This window comes from Mustela erminea, chromosome 14 (genome assembly GCF_009829155.1).
Source record: "Mustela erminea isolate mMusErm1 chromosome 14, mMusErm1.Pri, whole genome shotgun sequence".
Taxonomy (NCBI): Eukaryota; Metazoa; Chordata; class Mammalia; order Carnivora; family Mustelidae; genus Mustela; species Mustela erminea.
In genome coordinates this window covers 5,385,150-5,405,790 of record NC_045627.1, presented here as the reverse complement: position 1 = coordinate 5,405,790, position 20,641 = coordinate 5,385,150, and the positions used below count along the sequence as shown (strand labels likewise).

At 46.2% G+C, this 20,641-nt stretch overlaps 1 protein-coding gene across 2 annotated transcripts in view; it reads left to right on the top strand.

Moving 5' to 3' along the window:
* PCNX2 (pecanex 2) overlaps positions 1–20,641 on the top strand; it is a 288,644-nt gene that overhangs the window by 68,548 nt on the left and 199,455 nt on the right. For both annotated transcript variants that reach the window (XM_032312937.1, XM_032312936.1), the window contains exons 11-13: positions 6,207–6,360; positions 6,447–6,479; positions 13,761–13,932. In XM_032312937.1, coding sequence (XP_032168828.1) covers positions 6,207–6,360; positions 6,447–6,479; positions 13,761–13,932 — 359 coding nt within the window. The remainder of the gene's footprint in view (positions 1–6,206; positions 6,361–6,446; positions 6,480–13,760; positions 13,933–20,641) is intronic.

Sequence of the window (20,641 nt, the reverse complement as noted above, 5' to 3'; positions counted from 1 at the left end):
GGAGTTGTGTCAGTGCACAGGGAGGGAGACGGGAGAGGGTCCAGTTTGTTGAGGCACGGGTGGATCTGGGGCCAGGTCAGAGCCTTCCTGTGTCCGCCTCTGCCTCGCCCCCGCTGATCTCATGATATACAGAGATCAGGATTTTGATTCTCAGGCGTCACGCAGTTCTGATGGGAAGGGTGGTTTGAAAATTCAAGATGTCTTTACTGATGCCATCATCAGCAAACGCAGAGTCTCACAGTTAAATGCCAGCCAGTGGGGGCCGTGGGAAGGCTTGTCCCCTGCCTTGCTGTAGCTGGTCCTCCAGTGACTTCTTGTTATAGTAATGTCTTAAGTGGTGTGATCACAGACTAAAAAACTACAGTCATGCAAAATTACAATAGTAAATTTCAGGATCCACAAGCCAGGGAACAGAGTTATAATGGTTTTTCTCACAATACTATGTCACCCCAGGGGCGCACATTTAAGATGAACGATTAAACGTAACTGAAATAGTCCAAGATAATGCATCCTGTTAGATGAGGCAGGGTTTTTTCCCCTGAAGTATTAGTTTTATTTTCTGTCAAAAAGGATCTCTTGACAGTTGGATTCCGTTGTGTTAACCCTTCATATTAGAAACAAATATTCTATAAATTTCTAGGTGGGTTATTTAAATCCGCTCAGTGACAACAGATTAACTGGAAATTTAATTAAGGTCTTAAAAAGGTTGATGAAGATTATTGCAGTTTTTAAAAGTTTATAGTTTTATAGTTTTAATCCCTTCTGTGGCAGGTCACAGTGGGTTAGAAGGCAGTGTTCAAGGATGTGTAGTGACAGTACTGCTCCCTTACTCGTGGGCCCCTCATGAGTCCCTCAGTTGGTGTGGGGAGACCCTGGGAATCAGGCTCAGTACCCACCACTGACTGGTGCTGTGATCTAAGGATTGGTGTGAAACCTCCCTGTGCCTCAGTCTCCGGTCTGTTAAATGGGGATAATCTGTATACAGAGAGATTTCAAGGGTTAAATCAAGTTAGCCATACAAAGTGTTCTTTAAGTATTGGTTGCTGTTATTGTTAGTATGACTTGGAATGTGTCCCAGAACCCAGAAAGAAGAAAAATAAATAAAAATACAATGAAATTAAGGTAGCCAAAGTAGATTTTGTCAAGTACAGATACTAAAATTTAGGCCCTTCCTTCATGGGAGAAATCACCCTATCTTCAGAGCCCACATAAGCCCACTTTCGGGCATCTCGTAGCACATGAGGGGAGCTGGTTTTCCAGCTCGTGGCCAATTGAGAGGGAAAATAAGACAGCATGAACCCCGAGCCAACAGCGAGGACAGAGGAAGAAAAACCCAAACACTAACCTAGAAAAACCCAGCAGTGTGAGACCGTTGCAAGGAGAGTGTTTTCCCTGAACAGGACGTGGATCAGAATTGCCTGGGAGCTTTGTACAAGTACAGACCCCCGGTGTGTGAAATCAGCCCTTCAGCCTGGCCTTGAGTACAATGTAGGGCTGTATTAAGGCACACCTCCCTAGTTCGCCCCCTTAGTTAGGACAGGGATGGTCTGAAAGGTCTGTTTAAGAGAGCAGGAATTTACACAATAAATTTCACGTTTTTTACTCCGATAGTAAAATTTCAAAAGACATACATAAATTACCTTTGGTGTTCATTGGGGGACATTGTATTTAAAGCTCCACAAGGATTAATGAACTCAAACTGCCACATTAAAGTTTATGAAGGAAATAAATGCATAAGAAAAAACAAACGGAAAGGGTTGGGCAAGAAGTAGAAGAAATTGGTGAATTATAAACACTGAAATTGAACTAATCGTTGCTATAAACTCCCATAGCTTAAGGCCTTCTGCTTGGTAATTTTCAACTTTACTCTGGAATTCAGGCTGATCTTCCTTGAAAATATTTCCTTTTGTGATCTTACCTTCATGGTTCTTAAAATTGAAGCCTTTCCTGTTTGTTTTCGGTTCAGCATTCATTCCGCTCATTTATTTTTGGACTTGTCCTCATTCTTCTTTTTAAAAGGAGAATGACTTTTTCTCTCTTTTTAAAAAATGATCTATTTATTCATTTTAGAATGTGAGACAGCACGCGGTGGGGAGGACCAGAGAGGGAGAAAGAGAATCTCAGGCAGACTCCCCACTAAGCACAGGACTTGATCCCGGGACCCTGAGATCACGACCTGAGCCGAAATCAAGAGTCGGACGCTTAACCGACTGAGCCACCCAGGCACCCTCCATCATTTTCTCCTACTTTTTATTCTGCTATTACCCCATCTTGCAAAATACTCAGGTTTTATTTTCATTTATCTTGTTTTCTGGATTGGCATCTAAAAGAGAAAGCTGCCCATCTGGACGTCATTTCATTCATTCGTCAGATTAAAATGCTGCCGACACCAGGCACCTGCCCCGTGCATGGCTCTGCCCTGGGCACTGGGTATATGGCCCTACCCTCATGGAGCTTGAATTCTGCCGTGTGAGGTAGGCTGGAGTAGACTGGAGTAGGTGCCATGAAAGACACACACAGGGCCTGAGGTAGAGGAAACTGGGGGAGAAGCGACACCCCTGTCACAACAGGGTCTTGCAGAAGCCTTTTCTGAGGCGAAGCAGGCAGACGGAGATAGAAACGAGAGAAAGAGTCAGCCGCATGACAAGCGGCGGGAAGAGCGTTCCTGCTTCTCACATGATCTCGTGGCCATTGTCGTCACCTTGAGAACATGCTCTCATCTCTCCCATCTGTAGAAGTCTTCCCGGCCCACTCTCCCACAGCCCACCATCTGGTTTCTCCACGCTCTTTTGCAGCAGAACTCCGGGGAGAGCTGGCTTGCGGCCTCTGTCTCCCATTCTCTTATAAGCGCGTTCCATTCATTCCCCGAACCCACCCCAAGCCTGCCCTGGTCAAGGTCACCGTCGACCTGACCGTTCAGCCGTCATTGCACTAGACCATCTGCAGCCTCTGACAGAGTCGGCTCCCCTCCTTGGCAGGCTTTTCCTCTCCTGGCTTCGCGGACTCAGCCCTCTCTTGGTTTCCTTCTGTCTTGCTGGTTACTCCTTCGTACCACAGTCACCTTGGCAGGTAACCTCTCCCTCCCGGCTCCCTCATGTTGGAGTCCCCAGGTGCTGTACACCTGAGAAGTCCCTTCTTGGTGGGGCGTAGTCTGCCCTTCCTGCTGAAAATTACAATAGTTCCCTACTCAGACGCTAATAATTCTTCTTACCTTGTCTATTTATTTTTTGATTATGTTAATCATCTCCAAATGCTATATAATATAATATTTCTTGTGCATATTACTAATTTCATGCCACTACCCACCGGAAAGAAAGCTCCAGAAGTTTTGTTCACTTATGTATTCCAAGTACGTAGAGCCGCGGCAAGCAGTCTTGTGTGAATAAATGAATCCACGTCCCTTGGCATACTGGCTCCCTGTCTCACCTTCTGCTATTGACTCTGCCATGATCCTTTCTTCCCCAGACTGAAACCTTGAAATCATCTTTATTTTTTCAGTCAACCGTTCACCGTAGACAGTCCATTCAGAGCCCTCTCCGCTCTGGTCTGTGTTGTGTCTCAAAGCCACATCGCCGTCCCAGCCTCCCAGACTTGACCTTCTTCCAGACCCTCATTCCTTCTCCCCTGGAGTGTTATTTATCCTTCCTCTGCTGCTTCCCCTCTGGTGCACCTCGTCAAACTCTGCCAGATAAATCTTTCTAAAGTACAGCCTTCATCATGGTGCTCCTTGCCCAGGGAGTAAACTTTTTCACCTGGTATTTAAATAGAGATGCATGGGGCCCTGTGGGAGTGGGAGGGGGGCTGGGCCAGCGGAATGGAGTCCCGCTGGAGAAGAATCTGGGGAAAAATATTTTTTCAGGAACATTATTTTTCCCCCTCAATAGGAAAAAAGCCTGTTCATTTAATTGAAAAAAAATTTTTTTTTTAAAGTTCTTGAGCCTTTAGATATTTTTACGTATACATCAAAATGTTATGAGCACACTAAAAAATACATAAAGAATTTTATGGACCTGAACTAACAAAATATATTTAGCTCTGTAAGAAGTGCATAGTGGAAAACAACAAAAAAACCTCATGAATTTTCCTTTTTACTAAATATATTTTGATCCCTTCAGAAGTTTTGTTTTTTTTTTTAACTTTCAGCTTGAGCATCATAATATCTGAGTTCTTCCCATGTCTCTGCACTTTAATTCCCTGATTAAAAGATCGGAAAAAGATACGAACAGACACCTCACCAAAGAATACATACAGATGGTGGATAAGCTTATGTAAAGATACTCCACAGCATTGTTGGGGAGTGTCAAATGAAAACAACAGGGAGACACACACACCTACTGGAATGACCAAATCCAAAACACTGACAGCACCAGATGTGGGCAAGAGTGTGGCGCAGGAGGAACTCCCGTTCATCATTAATAGGAATGCAAAATGGTAAAGCTGTTTTGGAAGATAACCCAGTGATTTCTTGCAAAACCAAACATATTCTTACCATACATCCCGGCAATCATGCTCCTTGGAGCAAATCAATTGAAAACTTAGGTTAACACAAAAACCTGCACATGGATGTTTATAGAAGCTTTATTCAGACTTGCCAAAATTTAGAAACAACCAAGATGTACTTTAATAGGTGAATAGATAAACCATGGTGCATCTGTGTATTAAAATAGTATTTAGTGATAAAAAGAAACAAGTTATCAAAACACATAGAGACACACAGGAACCTTAAACGCATATTACTAGGTGAAAGGAACTGACCAGAAAAGGCTACCTGTGGTGTGATTCTGATTTCTGACTTTCTAACAAGGAAAATCTGTGGAGATGGTAAAAAGATCCATGATTGCCAGAAGTTGGGTTTAGGCAGAGGTGGAGAGGCAGAGCAGAGGATTTTCAGGGCAGTAAAAGTACTCTGCGGGCCGCTGTAATGGTGGATAGATACATTCACCGTACATTTGTCCAAACCCACAGAAGGTACAACACCAAGTATAAACCATAATGTGGACTATGGACCTTGGTTGATAACGATGTGTCACTATCGGCTGGTTATAACAAATGTACCACTCCGGGTGGGGGGCTGTTGATGGTAGGACATGGTGTGAGTGTGTGTGTGTGTGTGTGTGCACACGCGTGCACGCGTGCATGGGTTTGTAGGGAGGGGCTATGTGAGAACTCTTCATACTTTCCCTCAATTTTGCTGTGAATCTGAAACTGCTCTTAAAAAAATAAAGTCTGTTCATTTAAAAAAAAAATGCTTATGAGTGCTACTTGCCAGGAATGAAGTAGACCATCGTCCCTTCCTAACAATAACATATGTACATAGGCAAACGTTGGTGAGCCTATCAATACGCTCAGAATTCTTGGGAATGACCCACCTACGCTCCTGACCTTGCAGTCCACGCCATGCTCCGTTAGTCCATTTCAACCCCTTCCTCCCATCGCTCTGCCCTGCCTGTTGTCTTTCACAGAAGTCGGTCACCTCTCAAGTCTCAAGCCCAGCCTTGTCTTATCCTCAGCTGTTGGCGGCCATCCCGAGCTCTTGACCCATTCCCTTGCTCCCATCTAGCAGCCTCTCCTCTCAGTGCCTCACATCCTACCCAGCCTCCAAGAGCCAGCCTTCATCCCCTAGTCTCAGCATCCTCAAGCCCCCTCTGCATCTCACACCTCTTACTCGAGGTCCCTCAAGAAGATACCACCCAGGGAGACTGTGGTCTTGGCACACCTCAGTTAGACCCTCTGCACATTAGCTGGAGCTCTCTTGGCTCCACAAACTAGGAAGCAGATTCTGGCTTCAGAGCTTGTACCTGGAAGGGATTTCCTGCTAAGTGTTAACGCACACCTCCCCCTCTAGAGGAACCAACGCAGCTCTTCGGCTGAAGTGCATTTCATGCAGTGGACAGAGTAGCTAACCATGAGGCCCGAGTAGTGATCACGGAGACGCAGTGGAATTATATTTCACTTATTTCAATAACAGGAAACTGGAGTTAAAATATGGAGTGTGCTTGCAAAATACAGGGATAATGAAAGGAAGGAGAGAAGGAAGGAAAGAAAAGAAAAGAAAGAAACCCTAAAATTTTGTTGCTGAATATAAAGGTGAGCTTAAGGCGACTGTTCTGCTGTCTCTGCGAGTCGTTTGAGACGCATTCACATGTGATCTTTAGAAATAGACTTACCTTTTATCTCCTTTGTTTTTATTTGTTTATCTTACGCAGGACTGAAGACATCAAGGAAAACGTGCTGGCAGTTCTACTCATCGTCCTGGTCTCCCTCCTCGGATTTCTGACCTTGAACCAAGGCTTTTGCAAAGATGCGTGGGTGCTCCTCTTCTGCCTCGTCATGGCCAGCTGCCAGTACTCCCTGCTCAAGGCAAGACCACCTCTAATTCTTACCGTCACTAAGGTACCCTTGAAATCATGAGATGATGACACAGAGACTTCTGATTTCTGTTCTAGAGCGTTCAGCCTGACCCTGCCTCGCCAATCCACGTAAGTTGCAAATAACGGGCAAGGAGCTTGTCTTGTCTGTTTGTGTTAAAGATGGGGGGAAAAAACGTTTCAAAAGGCAGAATATATATCAATGTACGTATAGTGAATATGGAAATAGAAATGAGAACTCATGGTTGCCAAGTTCAGGCTCCATCTGAGGTATGGTGGGGATGGTGGTTGGGGGTGGGGGGGAGTGACAGGATACAGAGGGTCTTTTCAAACCCGCTGGCCTCACACCAGGGCCGGCCATGCAGCCCAGGGTGGGGGAAGACTGGCCTCGGCCGTCAGCCTGCCTGCTTCTGTTTCCTGGTTCCTCCGCTGAATGTTGGACTCTGGGCGGGATATGTGTACTTGCCACGTCTCTGTTTCTCTGCCTATCAACAAGGATAATGAATATGGCTCTGGGGATTAAATAATCTGTTTTAACTTCCTTTAAAACGGTACCCGGAGCATAGATGCTGAGTGAGCGGGACATATCATCATTGGTAACATCAGTTGTATAAGCACAGGTCATTCCGTTCTGTACCTGAAGCTGATCTCCTGTCCCACCTTTGCAAGAATATTGTTACCTTTCATCCACGCAACTTTGGGCTAACTTAGAGCGGAGCCTCTGGGCTCTCTGTACCGATCTGTTGGTACTCGGACGTCCTCCCACAAGCATGGTTTCCACTGACCCAGCTGCCCTGCCCCTGCAGGGTGCTGGGGGATGGGGTCCGGCCCAGTCCCCGCAGGTACCCCAGCTGCACACCTTTGTGCCGAACCCCTGCCTGGAGAACCTCTCAGCTCTTTGAGGCCCTTCTTTCTTTTGTTATGGTGAGCTGCGTGCCGCCCCCCTGCAGCCCCGTCCCTGAGCCAAAACCCTTCCAGAGAAAGAGAGCTGGATCTTCCCTCTATTGTGCTTTGAAAAAATATTCATATCCAGGATTTAGGGCTGCTTTTAAGTCTATGATAGCTCATGTTTAGCCCATAGTAATTAAGAAAAGCTTATAATTGGACGATCACATGGCATACATTGCTATCTTGTTAAATTCCTCTGTTCCCCATAATTGGTTTACATATAATACATCTTCTTTTATTCCAGAGTCTGAATGTCAGGATAAGTAGAAGCAGCATAATTAGGGTATTAAGATGTATTGTTGTGATTATCGTCAGAAATCTGGGTCAGGTGGTGTGCCCAGAGATGCGGAGCTCTGCAGTCTTTTCGCTCAAGCCCTCCCTAGATGTCACATCCTCCTCCTGCTTCAGAAAATACACCCTCCTTTCTAGTAATGGCACTTCAGTGTCACCGCTTTCCTGGGCGTCTTGGGGGAGGGGTGTTAGATGCTATTAAACCCTCGTGTTTTGCATGTACCTTCCCCAATAATGCAGACCATGCTAGGAGAGGTGATGGCGGGGACGGCCCACGCAATCCCTGTGGACCTGTCGTGGCTGGTAGTGGCCACCCTCTGTCCTCGCCCTGAATTGGGGTTATGGTGCCTTAACCAGTCGAGTTCCTAGAGGGCTTGGTCAGCGGCCGTCCTGTATCTGAGCGAGCCTATGCACAGAGAGTAAGAAGTGACTTCTCTTACTGTCGTCGTTAGACATTGTGTGTAATATGATGTGCTCACATAGGTTTCTAGGTAGATTAGCCCCCAATTCGAATTGCCAGCTTGCTGACAGTTCTGGAGGGGGAGAGAAAATACGGGAGGTACGAAATGGTTCTTCTTGCCGTCTGCCTGTGCCATGTGGGCATTTAGAAGGCGGATGCACGATCTCCAGTTTATAAATGTGGAAACCTCAGGGAGGAGGTGGTCAGGGGAGCAAACCAAGTCTGGCCACTGAGGTGGCTCTCGGGACCCGACTCCTGCCCTGGGCATCACATGACCCCAAGTACTTTCCTTTGCTGCCAGGGAGGGGTTATCCCCAAATCCAGTCAGTTCTTGCTCTTAGAGCGATTGGCTGAAGTTTCTTCTTTGTTTCCCTCCGGAGCACACAGGAGCCAGATTTTGAGCCAGTGGTTCCAGCCAGAAGATAGCAAAATAAAAACACTCTGTCTTTTTCAGATATAAATGCAGAATTAATGTCGTGCTGGTAGATACGGTGCAATAGACCCTGGGGGCTGACAGGGATGCATCTGGTTATAAAAGAAAACAGGTCTAGGTGAGCCGAGCCTAAAACACTTGACGGTCTGGGTGGACCCCAGCAGCATTTGAGGATCAGAGACTGGCCGCGCAGTAATGGACAATGAGGCTTTTCCCGGGCGTCCCTGGATCTGCACGCAGTCTCACCAGCCATCACCGCTGCAGCTCGCCCCGAAAGCGAAGTTCAGGAGGGTGTCTAAGAGGCAGCAAGAAACGGTCTGGTCCTGGGCAGAGCCAGACTTGGCAGCCTTCCCAGGCCCCACAAGGATTCTCAGTGGGTGTGGCTGGGGCAGCCCCTGGGAATCCATCACCCCTCCCCGCCCCCAGGGGATGAAGGTGGGCTGTGACCTCAGATGCCCCATGAGCCACCCTGGGGTAGCACGTGGGGTTGGGGATTTGAATCCAGCCTTAATCATGTACAAACCCGGAGATCTTGGGTGAGTCATTTCTCTGTATCTCGTTTTTCACCTGTGCAAGAGGAAATCATGAAATAGGTTGGTGTGGGGATGAAACAAGACGGCGTCTCAAGCGCTCGGCTCGGCACAGTGCCTGGTACTGTGGAAGGAGCTGACAAATGTTAGCAGGTTTTTTTGTTTGTTTATTTGTTTGTTTTTGGGGGGGGTGTAAAATATGGATAATAAGAGCAACCTCAGTTGGATTTGGTAAAGACTGAATTGGACAATACATACAGTGAGCCCAGCACTGGGCCTGGAATATAGTAAGTTTCCTGTTTCCTTGCCACAGTACAAACTCCAAAGAGCAAGGGCTGAACTCGTTATGTGTTCTGGTTGGTCAGCTCTGACTACTCTACAGGGAAAACATTTAGTACCACTTCTTATTCTATAAAAAAATCACTGGGAATGGTTTTTTGAAGATTTTATTTATTTATTTGAGAGAGAGACTGTGCATGTGTGTATGAGCGGGGGCGGGGCGGGGCAGAGGGAGATGGAGAAGCAGGCGCCAAGCAGGGAGCCCGACGTGGGGCTCGATCCCAGGATCCCAAGATCGTGACCTGAGCTGAAGCCAGACTGAGCCATCAGGTGCCCCAAGAATGCTTTTTGTAAATAAACTTTTTTATTTTAGAACATTTGGGAAGATAATACAGAGAGTTCTCATATACCTTACACATTCATCACCATTAGTGAGCCCATAGTGACACATTATTAGGAACTAAAATCCATGTTTTCCTCAGATTTTCTTAGTTTTAGCCTAATATCCCTTTTCTGTTTGAGGAACTCACCCAGGATAGCACACTGCTTTTGTTATAGTGACAGCTTCTCACACTTTCCTTTTTTTTTGGATGACCTTGATGGTTTTGAGGAGTAGTGGTCAGGGATTTTGTAGCCCACCCCTCAGCTGGGATTCATCCGATGTCTGTGTTATGATTAGACTGGGGTCATACACCTTTGGGAGCAAAGCCATCCAAGGGAAGAGAGCTTTTCATCACGTCACGCTGAGGGTACGGACTGTCTACCTGACTTACTGCTGTCGGTGTTGACCTTGATCCCCTAGCGTTTATCAGAGGTGTGATCTTGAATGACATATAAAAATTTTCTCAATCCTCAGTCCTAGGAATGAGAAGGTCAACTTAGTCTTCGTGGCTCTTGATTGAAAATGAAATTATATTTATCTCTTCGGTTATGTACTTGCTTTGCTCCAAAAAAGTGTTCTTTGAAGCCTGAGCCACTCTAAATGGCCTTCTTTGAATTCTTATCTACTGGATTTCTGCCATGAAATAGGGGCGGAACTTAGGTGACCTCCCTCCTGTCTGTCTTTCCCTGCCTCTGAGGGACGTGCTGAGGCCATGGGCCAGCGTGTAAGGTGGTGCAGGCAGAGCGATGGCACTCGGCCCCACTCTGAGGGGTACTGCCGCAACCGCCTTGCGTCCCTCTTGGCTGGACAAAAGCATCGACCCGTTTGTCAAGATTCATAAACCTGAAAGCTAGCAGGCTGGCCCTGAAAGACATCATTCTGTGAAATGAAATTATAAACTATATGAAATTATAAACCGAGCTTCCAAAAACTCACTCGCCTGCGCCTTTTCAATTGTTAAAGTAGTTGATCAGATTTCAACTGTATTTAAATGGAAGTAGCATTTTAACAGCTGATAGGAGTTATTTGGCCTTTTGGTGGCTGCCTATCTACTACTGCCTTCTCTGAAATGTTTTGGGTTCCCCTCTACACCCCAAGAGGGAGTCACAGCCTACTTACTGGCTCGGGTTCTCTGCGGGCTCTGCTCTCCGTGGGCAGAAGCCCCCCACCCCGTGTTCCTTCTTTTGCTCCACACACAAGGGGAATTGAAGCATATCGTTAAAAATGCTCGGACGGCGCATTTGGGTGGCTCAATCAGTTGGGCGACTGCCTTCTGCTCAGGTCATGATCCTGGAATCCGGGGACTGACTCCCACCTCAGGCTTCCCATTCGGCAGGGAGTTTGCTTCTCCCTCTGACCTTCACCCTGCTTGTGTTTTCTCTCTCTCTCTAAAATACATAAATTTAAAAAACAACTTAAAAAAAATGCTCAGATGACTCTAAACGGACAGCTGAGTTACTAACCCTAAAGTAAAAAAGAACTTACCAACAAGCACAGAGAGATGAGGTCTGAATCAGTGAGCCTGCACCATCGCTAGAAACTATGATGCAGCGAACCCCTGTGCTAGTGGTGGTGGTTCAAGGTCCCTAACACAGTGTCCCAGGCGGTGGATGGAGCCTGCGGTTATCGTTCTTACCCTTCTCCCTCCTCTAGAGCTCTTTAAGGGAAAGTCAACCCCGAAAACTGTTGCTGATGCTGTCCCCCAGACCTCGTATTTGCTTCGCAGTATGTGTTTAAAGAATGATGGTTGTGGATGAAATTCCGTGCCGTCAGGCTGCGTCCCGGTGCTGAACGCTCTCCTCTTCCTGGTTCTTCTTAGGAGCCAGGATGCAGTGGCCAGCGCAGATCCTCAGGCTGGGGACAGATTTCTTAATTTGGCAAAAAATTAAGGCATAGAATGTGTGCCTCTGTTTACTCTTGGCAGAATGAGAATAATAAATACTTCTTAGCGTTGTACCGAGGATTAACCAGGTGGGGCCTGGAGTGGGATACATGTTAGCTCTTGTTGTCCTGGCCGTTCACAGCAGCCAACAAAAGTACTGGGTCCCTGAACATGGCCGGACCAGCAGGTGTGCAAACTCCATAGGTCCGAGGGGTCCCTTTCCTGCCCCACGGACCGAGGAAGCAGAGGACACCCATGTGTAACGCCTGGAGCCCACACCGGGGCAGGCCTGTGACCTTGTACGTGTGTGTGTGTGGGGGGAGCTGATAGGAAATCCAGCTGCACACGCAGACAGTCTCCAAGATGCCCACAGCTGAAGCTGTGGCTCTCCCCCAGGGTATTTTAAAGTTGAAATCACATGGGAAGCAGTTGGATGACTTGTAAAAAAGACTGATCAGACTTTACCTGGCGGGATGAGTGGAATTTTTCTATTGGATAAAAGAAACATCCATCCTCAGGGGTCTGATGATTGATTCATATGTGAAAGAAGGAATTGGGGAGCAGGGGAGCGGATATTTGTAGTAGGCGTTGTTAGGAATTGAGAAAAATAAAAGTGGCGTCTATGCCACACACCAGTGATACGCTTAGAATGGTTTAGGGACCCAAAGCCCAGGCCGGGAAGGGAAGCGGAGCTTTGGCATGATGGGGAAGGCAGGCTCTTCGCTAGCGAGCCAGCCTCGAGTTCTGTCCCATAAACTACAATTAGGAAGGGAGCATTCCTCTGCCCATACATAAAGTTGAGCTTGGCAGATTTAAGATGATATCACAAACTTGTTCAAGAGCAGAATTTCCATTCCTAGAAAATGTATTTTTAACCTTTTAGGAAAAGGAAGAATCAGGGCAAGAGGGAGGCAGCTCTTTAATTTTATATCCTAAGCAGTGTCATTTTGAGGAATATCTCATATGCTTACGCATTTGTATATCAAGTAGCTGTCTATACCAACCAAGTTAGTTTGCTTTTCACTTGATACGAAATGCATTAAGATTTCACTTAGGCTTTTGTTTCAATTTTTTTTTTTTTTTTAAACGCAGAAGTATTCCCATACCCACTAATCTATGACCCAGTTGGATTCAAAAGGAAATTTCATAAGAGTGCAAATATTCCTTTCAAGACTGAGTCTGGACTCAGGGCCAAACATAGCCAGCCCCCATGGACAGCCTGTGTTTTCCTTCCTATTAAAAGATGGTCTCAGAATAGGACCATTTCTATTATAGAAGCAGTGGCAATTTAAATTGCATTTCTAAATATAACATGTTCAAGGCAATGACTTTAAATATTCACATCCGAACCCATATCACTTTAATCTTTACTTTTTATACCCAAAGTAGTTCATGAGTTGCAAAGAAAATCCTCCCCTTAATTCATTTTTGTTGGTTTTTTTGAACCACACGAATTGTGCATTGGTTTATGACATGTAAATTCTTCATTGGCTTTTGCCCTGGAAAATTTCATTTTGTATCTTTTCCCTAATTTTTCTATCTATTCAAGGAGAAGAATAAAAATGTTTCTACTTATCCTCATAACAATATTTTGAGGGCTAAGATGAGACCTGTTAAGTTTTTGGTCTTCCTCAAAGGAAAATGTATATAAATGGTGAGTTTTTTTTAATTGGATTATTCCCTGTGCTATGCTAAGACATTTTATGCAATCTCTGTGGGTATAAATTTGCACCTGTGCGATCTTGCTTTTCAAGACAAGGAAATCAAAGCCCACCACTTATAATTCTGTTTCTTATTAATAGCAGGGTTCAAGGTAGACCATGTAAAGCAACTAATGGCTTATATTAGTTTTGCTCTTGAAATGAACAATACAAACGGATGTTTTGCTCTTGGGGAAGCATTGAATTAGATCTAAATTGTATCCAAGGATGGTAATTAAATTTTCAGCTAAGTCTTGTTGAGTCTGAAAGGCATAACATTCTTTTCGATATTCTTGTTCTTGTCAGAATAAGTATCCGAGGTTTTTGTTTTTTTTTTTTCTTTTCCTGGTGTTTTGTGTATATGCATTATTGCGGGGGGGGGATGTGATTTATGGCTTTGATATTATGATATGAATTACTGACTATGAAGCTTTTGTCACTTAATCAAAATAATAGGTACCATTCAGACATTGTGTTTGTTTTCTAGGGACACAACCAAATCATAACATATAGCAGACCAATCTATTTTTGTGTGCTGTGTGGCCTTATTTTGCTTCTTAATACAGGGGCCAAAGCCCGGCACCCTCCCACTTACGTTGTCTATGGCCTGAAGCTCTTCTCTCCAAGGTCCCTCCAGTCAGCTAGGGACCTCTTAATAGGTGAGTGAACTTGGGGGCTGTGGGGAAGAATACAGAGGAGGGTGGGTACGTCTCCCTTTTATGTTCTGAATTGCTAGTGGGAGAAAACCTCCTGTGTGATTACTGGATGAAGAGATGTGCATTTCTCGTTTGACCTGTACACATTCAGAAGATGGTCTGGAAGCTGGAGCCCCACAGCATCCAGCAGCAGAATGATCCTAAAGGAATGTGGTGTCCGTGACCGAGAAGGTGTAATGCTGTCGTAGCAGAAGACCAGGGGCTGTGGTGCCTGGTGCAGGATACTGGGGGCTCCCCAGGGTCAGGGTGGTTTTGCCACTGGGGTGGCGGTCACGGTCCCACCCATGTGGCACAAACACTCTGGCAAAGCCTGAGTGTGCATGGTTCTTATTCCAGGCAGCGTTCCGGATGTGCCAGGCACCCAGCCCGTCACTGGTCCTCTAGGCGCTTCCTAAGGTCTAGGCAGTGTTTCTTGTCAGGTGCTCTGTTTGCAAAGGGAACCTGCCCAGGGTCGTGGTTCAGCGCCTGACTGTTTGAGTTCCAGCTCTGCTACTTTGCTAGTTGTGTGACCTTGAGAAAAATTCAACAGTATATGGGGACAAAAATAATACCCACCTCTGAGGTCCGTACGAGTTTTAAATGATTTAGTACATGTAAACCTGAGGACCAGGGCTGGGCACCAGGTGTTAGCTGTTCTCATTGTCATTATCACTATTATGTGGAAAGGCTGGCCCAGTGCTGTCCTCAGCTATGAAGACATCACTGCCAGTGCTCTGAGAATTCTTGCCATGACATGCAAAGGTTGACACGCATGCCAGCCTGTGACTGGCTGTGATCTCGTTGCCCAAATGAGATGATAAAGGGCAAGCACCAAAGACACAAGCCCCTGTGAATATCTTACTCAAGAGGAGCTTTTCAAAGCCAGAGATTCCACATCATTCTTTCCCTGGCCCCCATGACAACTCCCCGAGTCTCTGCAGCGGGACTGGGAAGGGCTCCCAGACACGGCATATCCTTGTGTTCTTTATGGGTGGAAACCATGGTAGACATGCTGCCCTCTGACTCTCCTTCCCAACCACTATCTCCCCATTCTTCTTCCTACTGTAGTGGCAGTAAACTAGCCACTCCCCCACACGCAGCCCCCCACCAGCCCACCTTTGTCGGTGTCCTCTATATCTCTCTTCCTGTTACATCATGGGAGGGGCTGAGTAGCTCAATAATAGCGAAGGGTCAGGCTCCGTGCTTAGAGAATCTCTGAGCTCAAGTAGGAAACATGGAGTTGGGGGGTGGGGTGGTGGGGGAGAACTGATCCCATGATTAGGTTCCCAGGCTGTGCCTCTTGCCCAAGAATATTTGCTACTTACTACCCTCTCGGATATTTTTCACTTTATTTTTTTATATTACTTGAAGTTCTGTCAGTTGGAACACACACACACACACACACACACCCTGAGAAAGAATTTCGGAAACTTTTACCTTCCTATAAATGAACTGACCAATCTCCCTTCTGAGATGAAGCAGCAATGAAAAAGTCAGAGTCTGAGTAGACACAGACACCCAGGCACAGTTGTGCAGGCTGGAGACCGTCCCTTCCTGCTGTCTTCTTGCCGACAACAGTGCTGGAGTCCAGAGGACAAGGACCCAGGGGTGCCTGGGGATTAGCAGCAGAGAGGGCAGGAAAGCATTTTGGAAGGTGTTCAAGAAACACGTGTCCCAGGCGCCTGGGTGGCTCAGTTGATTGAGTGACTGCCTTCAGCTCAGGTGATAATCCCAGAGTCCAGGATAGAGTCTTACATCAGGCTCCCAGCTCCACAGGGAGTCTGCTTCTCCCTCTGACCTTCTCTCATGCTCTTTCTCACTGTCTCTCTCTCAAATAAATAAATAAAATATTAAAAATAAGAAACACATGTACATGTCAAAAGGTTGCCTCCTTTCTCTGCAGCCCACACTCAATCTTGGGTACCTCCTGACCATCTTTTCCCAGGATCTCGAGCATGGGTTAGTGTTGACAGAGCTCCACCCAGAACAGGTCACAAGGATGTGGGGGTCTGACCTGGAGCCCTAACTACCTTGGTGACTCCTCGTCTCATCCCCATCCCTTGTGTTCCTGTTCTGGGTGCCCCGGACAACCTTGACTGTGCTAGTTGATGGCCCATTTCCTCTAAGCTTGACCCCATCTTCTCTGCCCCCATAACCCATATTTCCGTAGCACCAAACCATCTCGGAGTCGTCTGTTCACTTGTGATTATTTGGCTAATGTCTGTGCCTCTCTAGCCTGTGTGCTGCTCGGCAAGGACAAGGCAGAGCCCGTGCCTCCTTTCTCACACCGACTCCCTGGCACCCCGTGTTGTGTCTGGTAAATACAGGGACTAAAGAGATACTTGTTGAGTGGATGGACTAACGAACACAAGTGTGTTTAAGTAGTAAGGAAATTAATGTACGGGTGAGCGTTTGGAAGACTCATTCACTGTCATTCGACTGGTCACCTCGGCCCTTACAGTGAGTAGGGACACGATAAGCACCTCCTGAAGGTGATTTGGAGAAAGAAGAAGAAAAGGGTGTCATACATTCTGTGTAGAAATTGTTTTTCTGTACACGGTTGTCTTTCATTTCTCTTTTTCTTTAATTTGCTTCTATAAACAAGGCAATGCCACTGAACGCATATAGTTATTTGCAACAGCAGATTTGCCCTGGCATCAGAAGGCAAAATGTTACGAGGGCTCAAAAAGTAAGACCTTAGTGTACTTGGTAAAAGCCTGAGGTCTTACTTTTAGCAGAAACCCTTGTTCTAAAATCAGCTACTGGCTACATGTATTCTCATTTTATTTTTCTTCAGACCAATTCCGCTGAGGGGAGGAGATGAGGCAGGGAATATGGCCTTCCTTGTCTTTCTCTCTGGAATTCCCTTTTCCTCATTAAAGCTTTACCTTAAGAGATATTTTTGTCTGCTTGTCCACGGTAACAAGTAAAAATAGCGGTAAATAAGCGAGCAAGCCAGCTAAATGACTTCTGGGACAAAGAAAAATGGGAAAATAGAACAATAGCAATCCCCGTGGAGGGAATGTGTTAAACACACTAATTTGCACTGAGCAGGAGAAGATTGTGGAACGGCTTTAGAGCCATTGGGAACGAGAGGAAGGCGACAGAGGTGTATCCTGATTTTCTGACTTGATGAGGGAAAGCAAGGGCAATTCAAAGTCATTGGTTCTCCTGTGTGGAGGCTCTGCACCCTCTGTCCCTTACTGCCACGGGATCTGCGTGTATGTGGCTTCTGCCAGGGTTAGGTGCAGAGACTAACAAGGAGAGAAGGAAAAATGAGGAGTGAACAGAAGGGTATTGGGTTGAAAAAGTCGTGTATGTTTCCTCTAGCTGCCATAACAAAGCACTCCTCATGGGGGCCTGAGAACATCAGAGATTTACTGTCTCGTGGTTCTGGAAGCTGGGAGTTTAAGATCTCTGAAGGCGCAAGTGAAGGACTTGCCCTGGCCTCACTCCTTGGCTCATCAATGGCCTTGTCCCTTATCTGTCACATCATCTTCCCTCTGTGTGTGTCTGGCTCTGTGTCCAAATTCCCCCTTCTTAGGAGGACAATAGGCATATTAGATCAGGGCCCACCCTCATGACCTCACTGTAACTTGACCATGACCCGGACCCTATTACCGGGTGAGGTCATGTGTACAGGTGTCATTTTGGAGGGACACCTGGAGCATTTAAGAAAAAGGACAAGAGAAAAGCAGGAACTCAGCCTGCGTGACCTTGTTTTCCGTCGTGTGGTCGAGGGTGCTATGGGCTTCTCATGCCGTGGTCCTCTTCCGGCCGGTGCTGGGGAATGTGAAATATTTCTTTAAACCTGTGCCTTACTGCTGCTGTTTCTGTTACCGGTGCCTCTCCTGCTTTCTGCACAATACCTCTCCCTCATGAGAGAGACGAGGCAGCCGGGGAAGGGAGCAGGAAAGGGGCAGGGAGTATTCGCGTCTGCTGCTTTCAGCCAGAGCTGACCCTGCCCCATCCGCCTCTCGGGGCAGATGGGGTCAGATGTGAACCAGTGCTGGGAGATGACCCCGGTGGGAATTGGGCTCTTGGGGAAGATGGAGAGCTTCTGTTCCTGTTTCATGCGAGGAGAGTAGCATCTCAAAGGCAAGCATCCCCGTCAGATAATAGGACAATGGAAGAAGGCGGGATGTACGCTCCAGGAGGTGGGGGACTTGGGGGCCAAACTTGGGGACATAAGACAGGGTCAGTGGCAGGGCTTGTTGATTTTTATGGGGGGGGGAGCGGGGAGAATGAAAGACATAGAAACACTGAGGTTAATATTTTTACCTAATTTTTCCTTCTATGACCCCTGCTGTATATTCAAAATACTCCTGTAGGCACTTCTCTCTTTCTTCAAAAGGCACAAAATGTTTCCGGGAGCAAGGGGAAGGGACCGTGGAGTCAGTCCTCGTTAGCTTGCTCAGTCAGAGATAGGAACCTCTGGGCTGCAATTTTAATACTTCCCACTAGCGTCACTTTAGTGAAAGCCTACAAGAGGAGGTTGGCTTTCTAATTATCCCACAGATGAGGAAGCCAAGAGGTCTTCAGTTCTTCGTGTCGTATTTCAAAAGGAGCAGGAGCAGTGTTAGAGTGTGCCCTGAGGAACTGGCTGCAATGTGTCTGGAGATGGGGCAAAAGACGGATGTCCCCACAGTGGTGGTTCTATGTGGTTGCAGCCGTAGTAACTAGTCCCAACCCATGGCAGGTGCATCACAGCTCACTGCAGAAGAGACCCATAAAATGGTCTGGGTTAGAGCTGTCCGATGGTAGCCCGGGCTTGCCTACTGAAGCATGAGGTCCTCACTTGGAAGGGGCTCAGGCGGGAAGAGTGGCTGTCCGTTGTAGAAGGGACTGTATGGGTCCTTCTCAGACCCTAACCCTAACCCTAACTTACTCACTTAGGACAACCTACAACAAGGCAACTTCAATAATGCCAACCTTAGAGATAGGTGGAGGTTTGGGGACAACTGACTGGAATGTACCCCCTTCTAGAAATACTGGTTCCAGGGCTCAGTGCAGGTCACAGGCAGGACAATGGGTTAACACAGAGATATGGCACACTGGAGACACACACTGTATATATTCCCATCGACTCCCTAGGCTTCAGTTTTATTTCTATGCTATTTTAATTCTGCTTGTTTTCGCCCCAAAGCCGCAACAGCAATAGTCATGGGATAGAATAGTAATGAATATCATTGTTCACATTTTAAAAAAAGAAACAAACAAGTTACAATGTTTTTATTTGTAAGTGTTGCTTATAAAGAAATGGAACCGTACTAGAAATTTCTGCATTTATGGTAATCATTAGGGAAAAGGAGGAGTAGCCGTGAGAGAAAATTATACACCCTCTCAGTGTTATGCTAAGAAAAAAAAAAAATCTTTGTTCACAGGGAAAATTGCTGACAGCCACAGGAACTTTTTTTTTTTTTTTTACTTTTGGAAAAAGGGCAAAATGACCTCAGCAACTTCAAGCATGATTTTCTAATTGCCCTACTAATGCAGGAAACATTTGGTTGCTTTTTTTTTTTTATTATTATTATTCACGTGAGTTACAGCAGGACAGATGAGATACATTGCCTCCGCCTTGCTCTCTCCTTCCACCTCCCTGGCTTGGATTTTAAAGCCCACAGATCTCCTGCTCGAAAACATCCTGGAGAGGAGCTCGATGCTGGGCTCCTCGGTGGCTGCAGTGAGCCTCTGTTCTGTGCGCCTAGCTGTGGCTTCCCGCCGCCGCTGGCCATCTCTCCATCGGATCACCCTCAAGACACAGTTCACTGGCTCTCGTCCTTTTCCCTTCCAAGTTGAGGTTTCATTACCGAATGTGTTTCTTACAGAAAACGTTTCCTTACACCTGCGTTGGTGACCAGTTTCCAGTACTCAGCTGCTTTAAAATTTTCTTTCACACCCATACTTCTCCCTGGAGTTCTTCATTCTTGGTGTAGTTTTTTCACACACACACACACACACACACACACAGCTCTTGAGAAGGTGAACTAATGCGATCTCACCATGCCTTCCGTCCACCCCTACCCTGGACAAGAGAACTCCAGACTACAGTGTAGCCTGTCATCTTCCTTGCGGGGTGTGAATCTCAAAGTTCAGAGAAGAGGTACGAGTCAGTTTGCTTGAAATTATATGGGAATAAAATTTTGATGCAGCTATGTTCTATAATTAAATTTCAACTTATTTCCTTTTATAAAAGATGTATTTATTTATTTTAGGGAGACAGAGAGAGTAAGGGGTGGGTAGGGGCAGAGGGAGAGAAAGAGAGAGAAAAACCCAAAGCAGACTCTCCACTGAGGGCAGAGCCCTGTGTGGGGCTCCATCCCAGGATCCTGAGATCATGACCTGAGCCAAAACCAAGAGTCAGCTGCCCAACCCCACTGAGCCACCCAGACACGCCAAATTTCTTTTTCTTCTATCTTTCCCATATCTCTGAGTTCCATTCACAAAACCTGAAAACAAACAAACAATTGTATCCTATAGAGTGATGTCCAGCAGATCAATATTTGTATCCTATTGCCTACTTTGATTGAGAAGTGGATTCCTCACAAGATGCTCTGGATTATTGCAATATCATTGAAATCTTGCCACAGAAAACATTACAGCATAATCACCACGTGTATCGAAATATGGCTTCAAACCCAAGAACGTTGGAATATTCTCTTGGTATTATAGA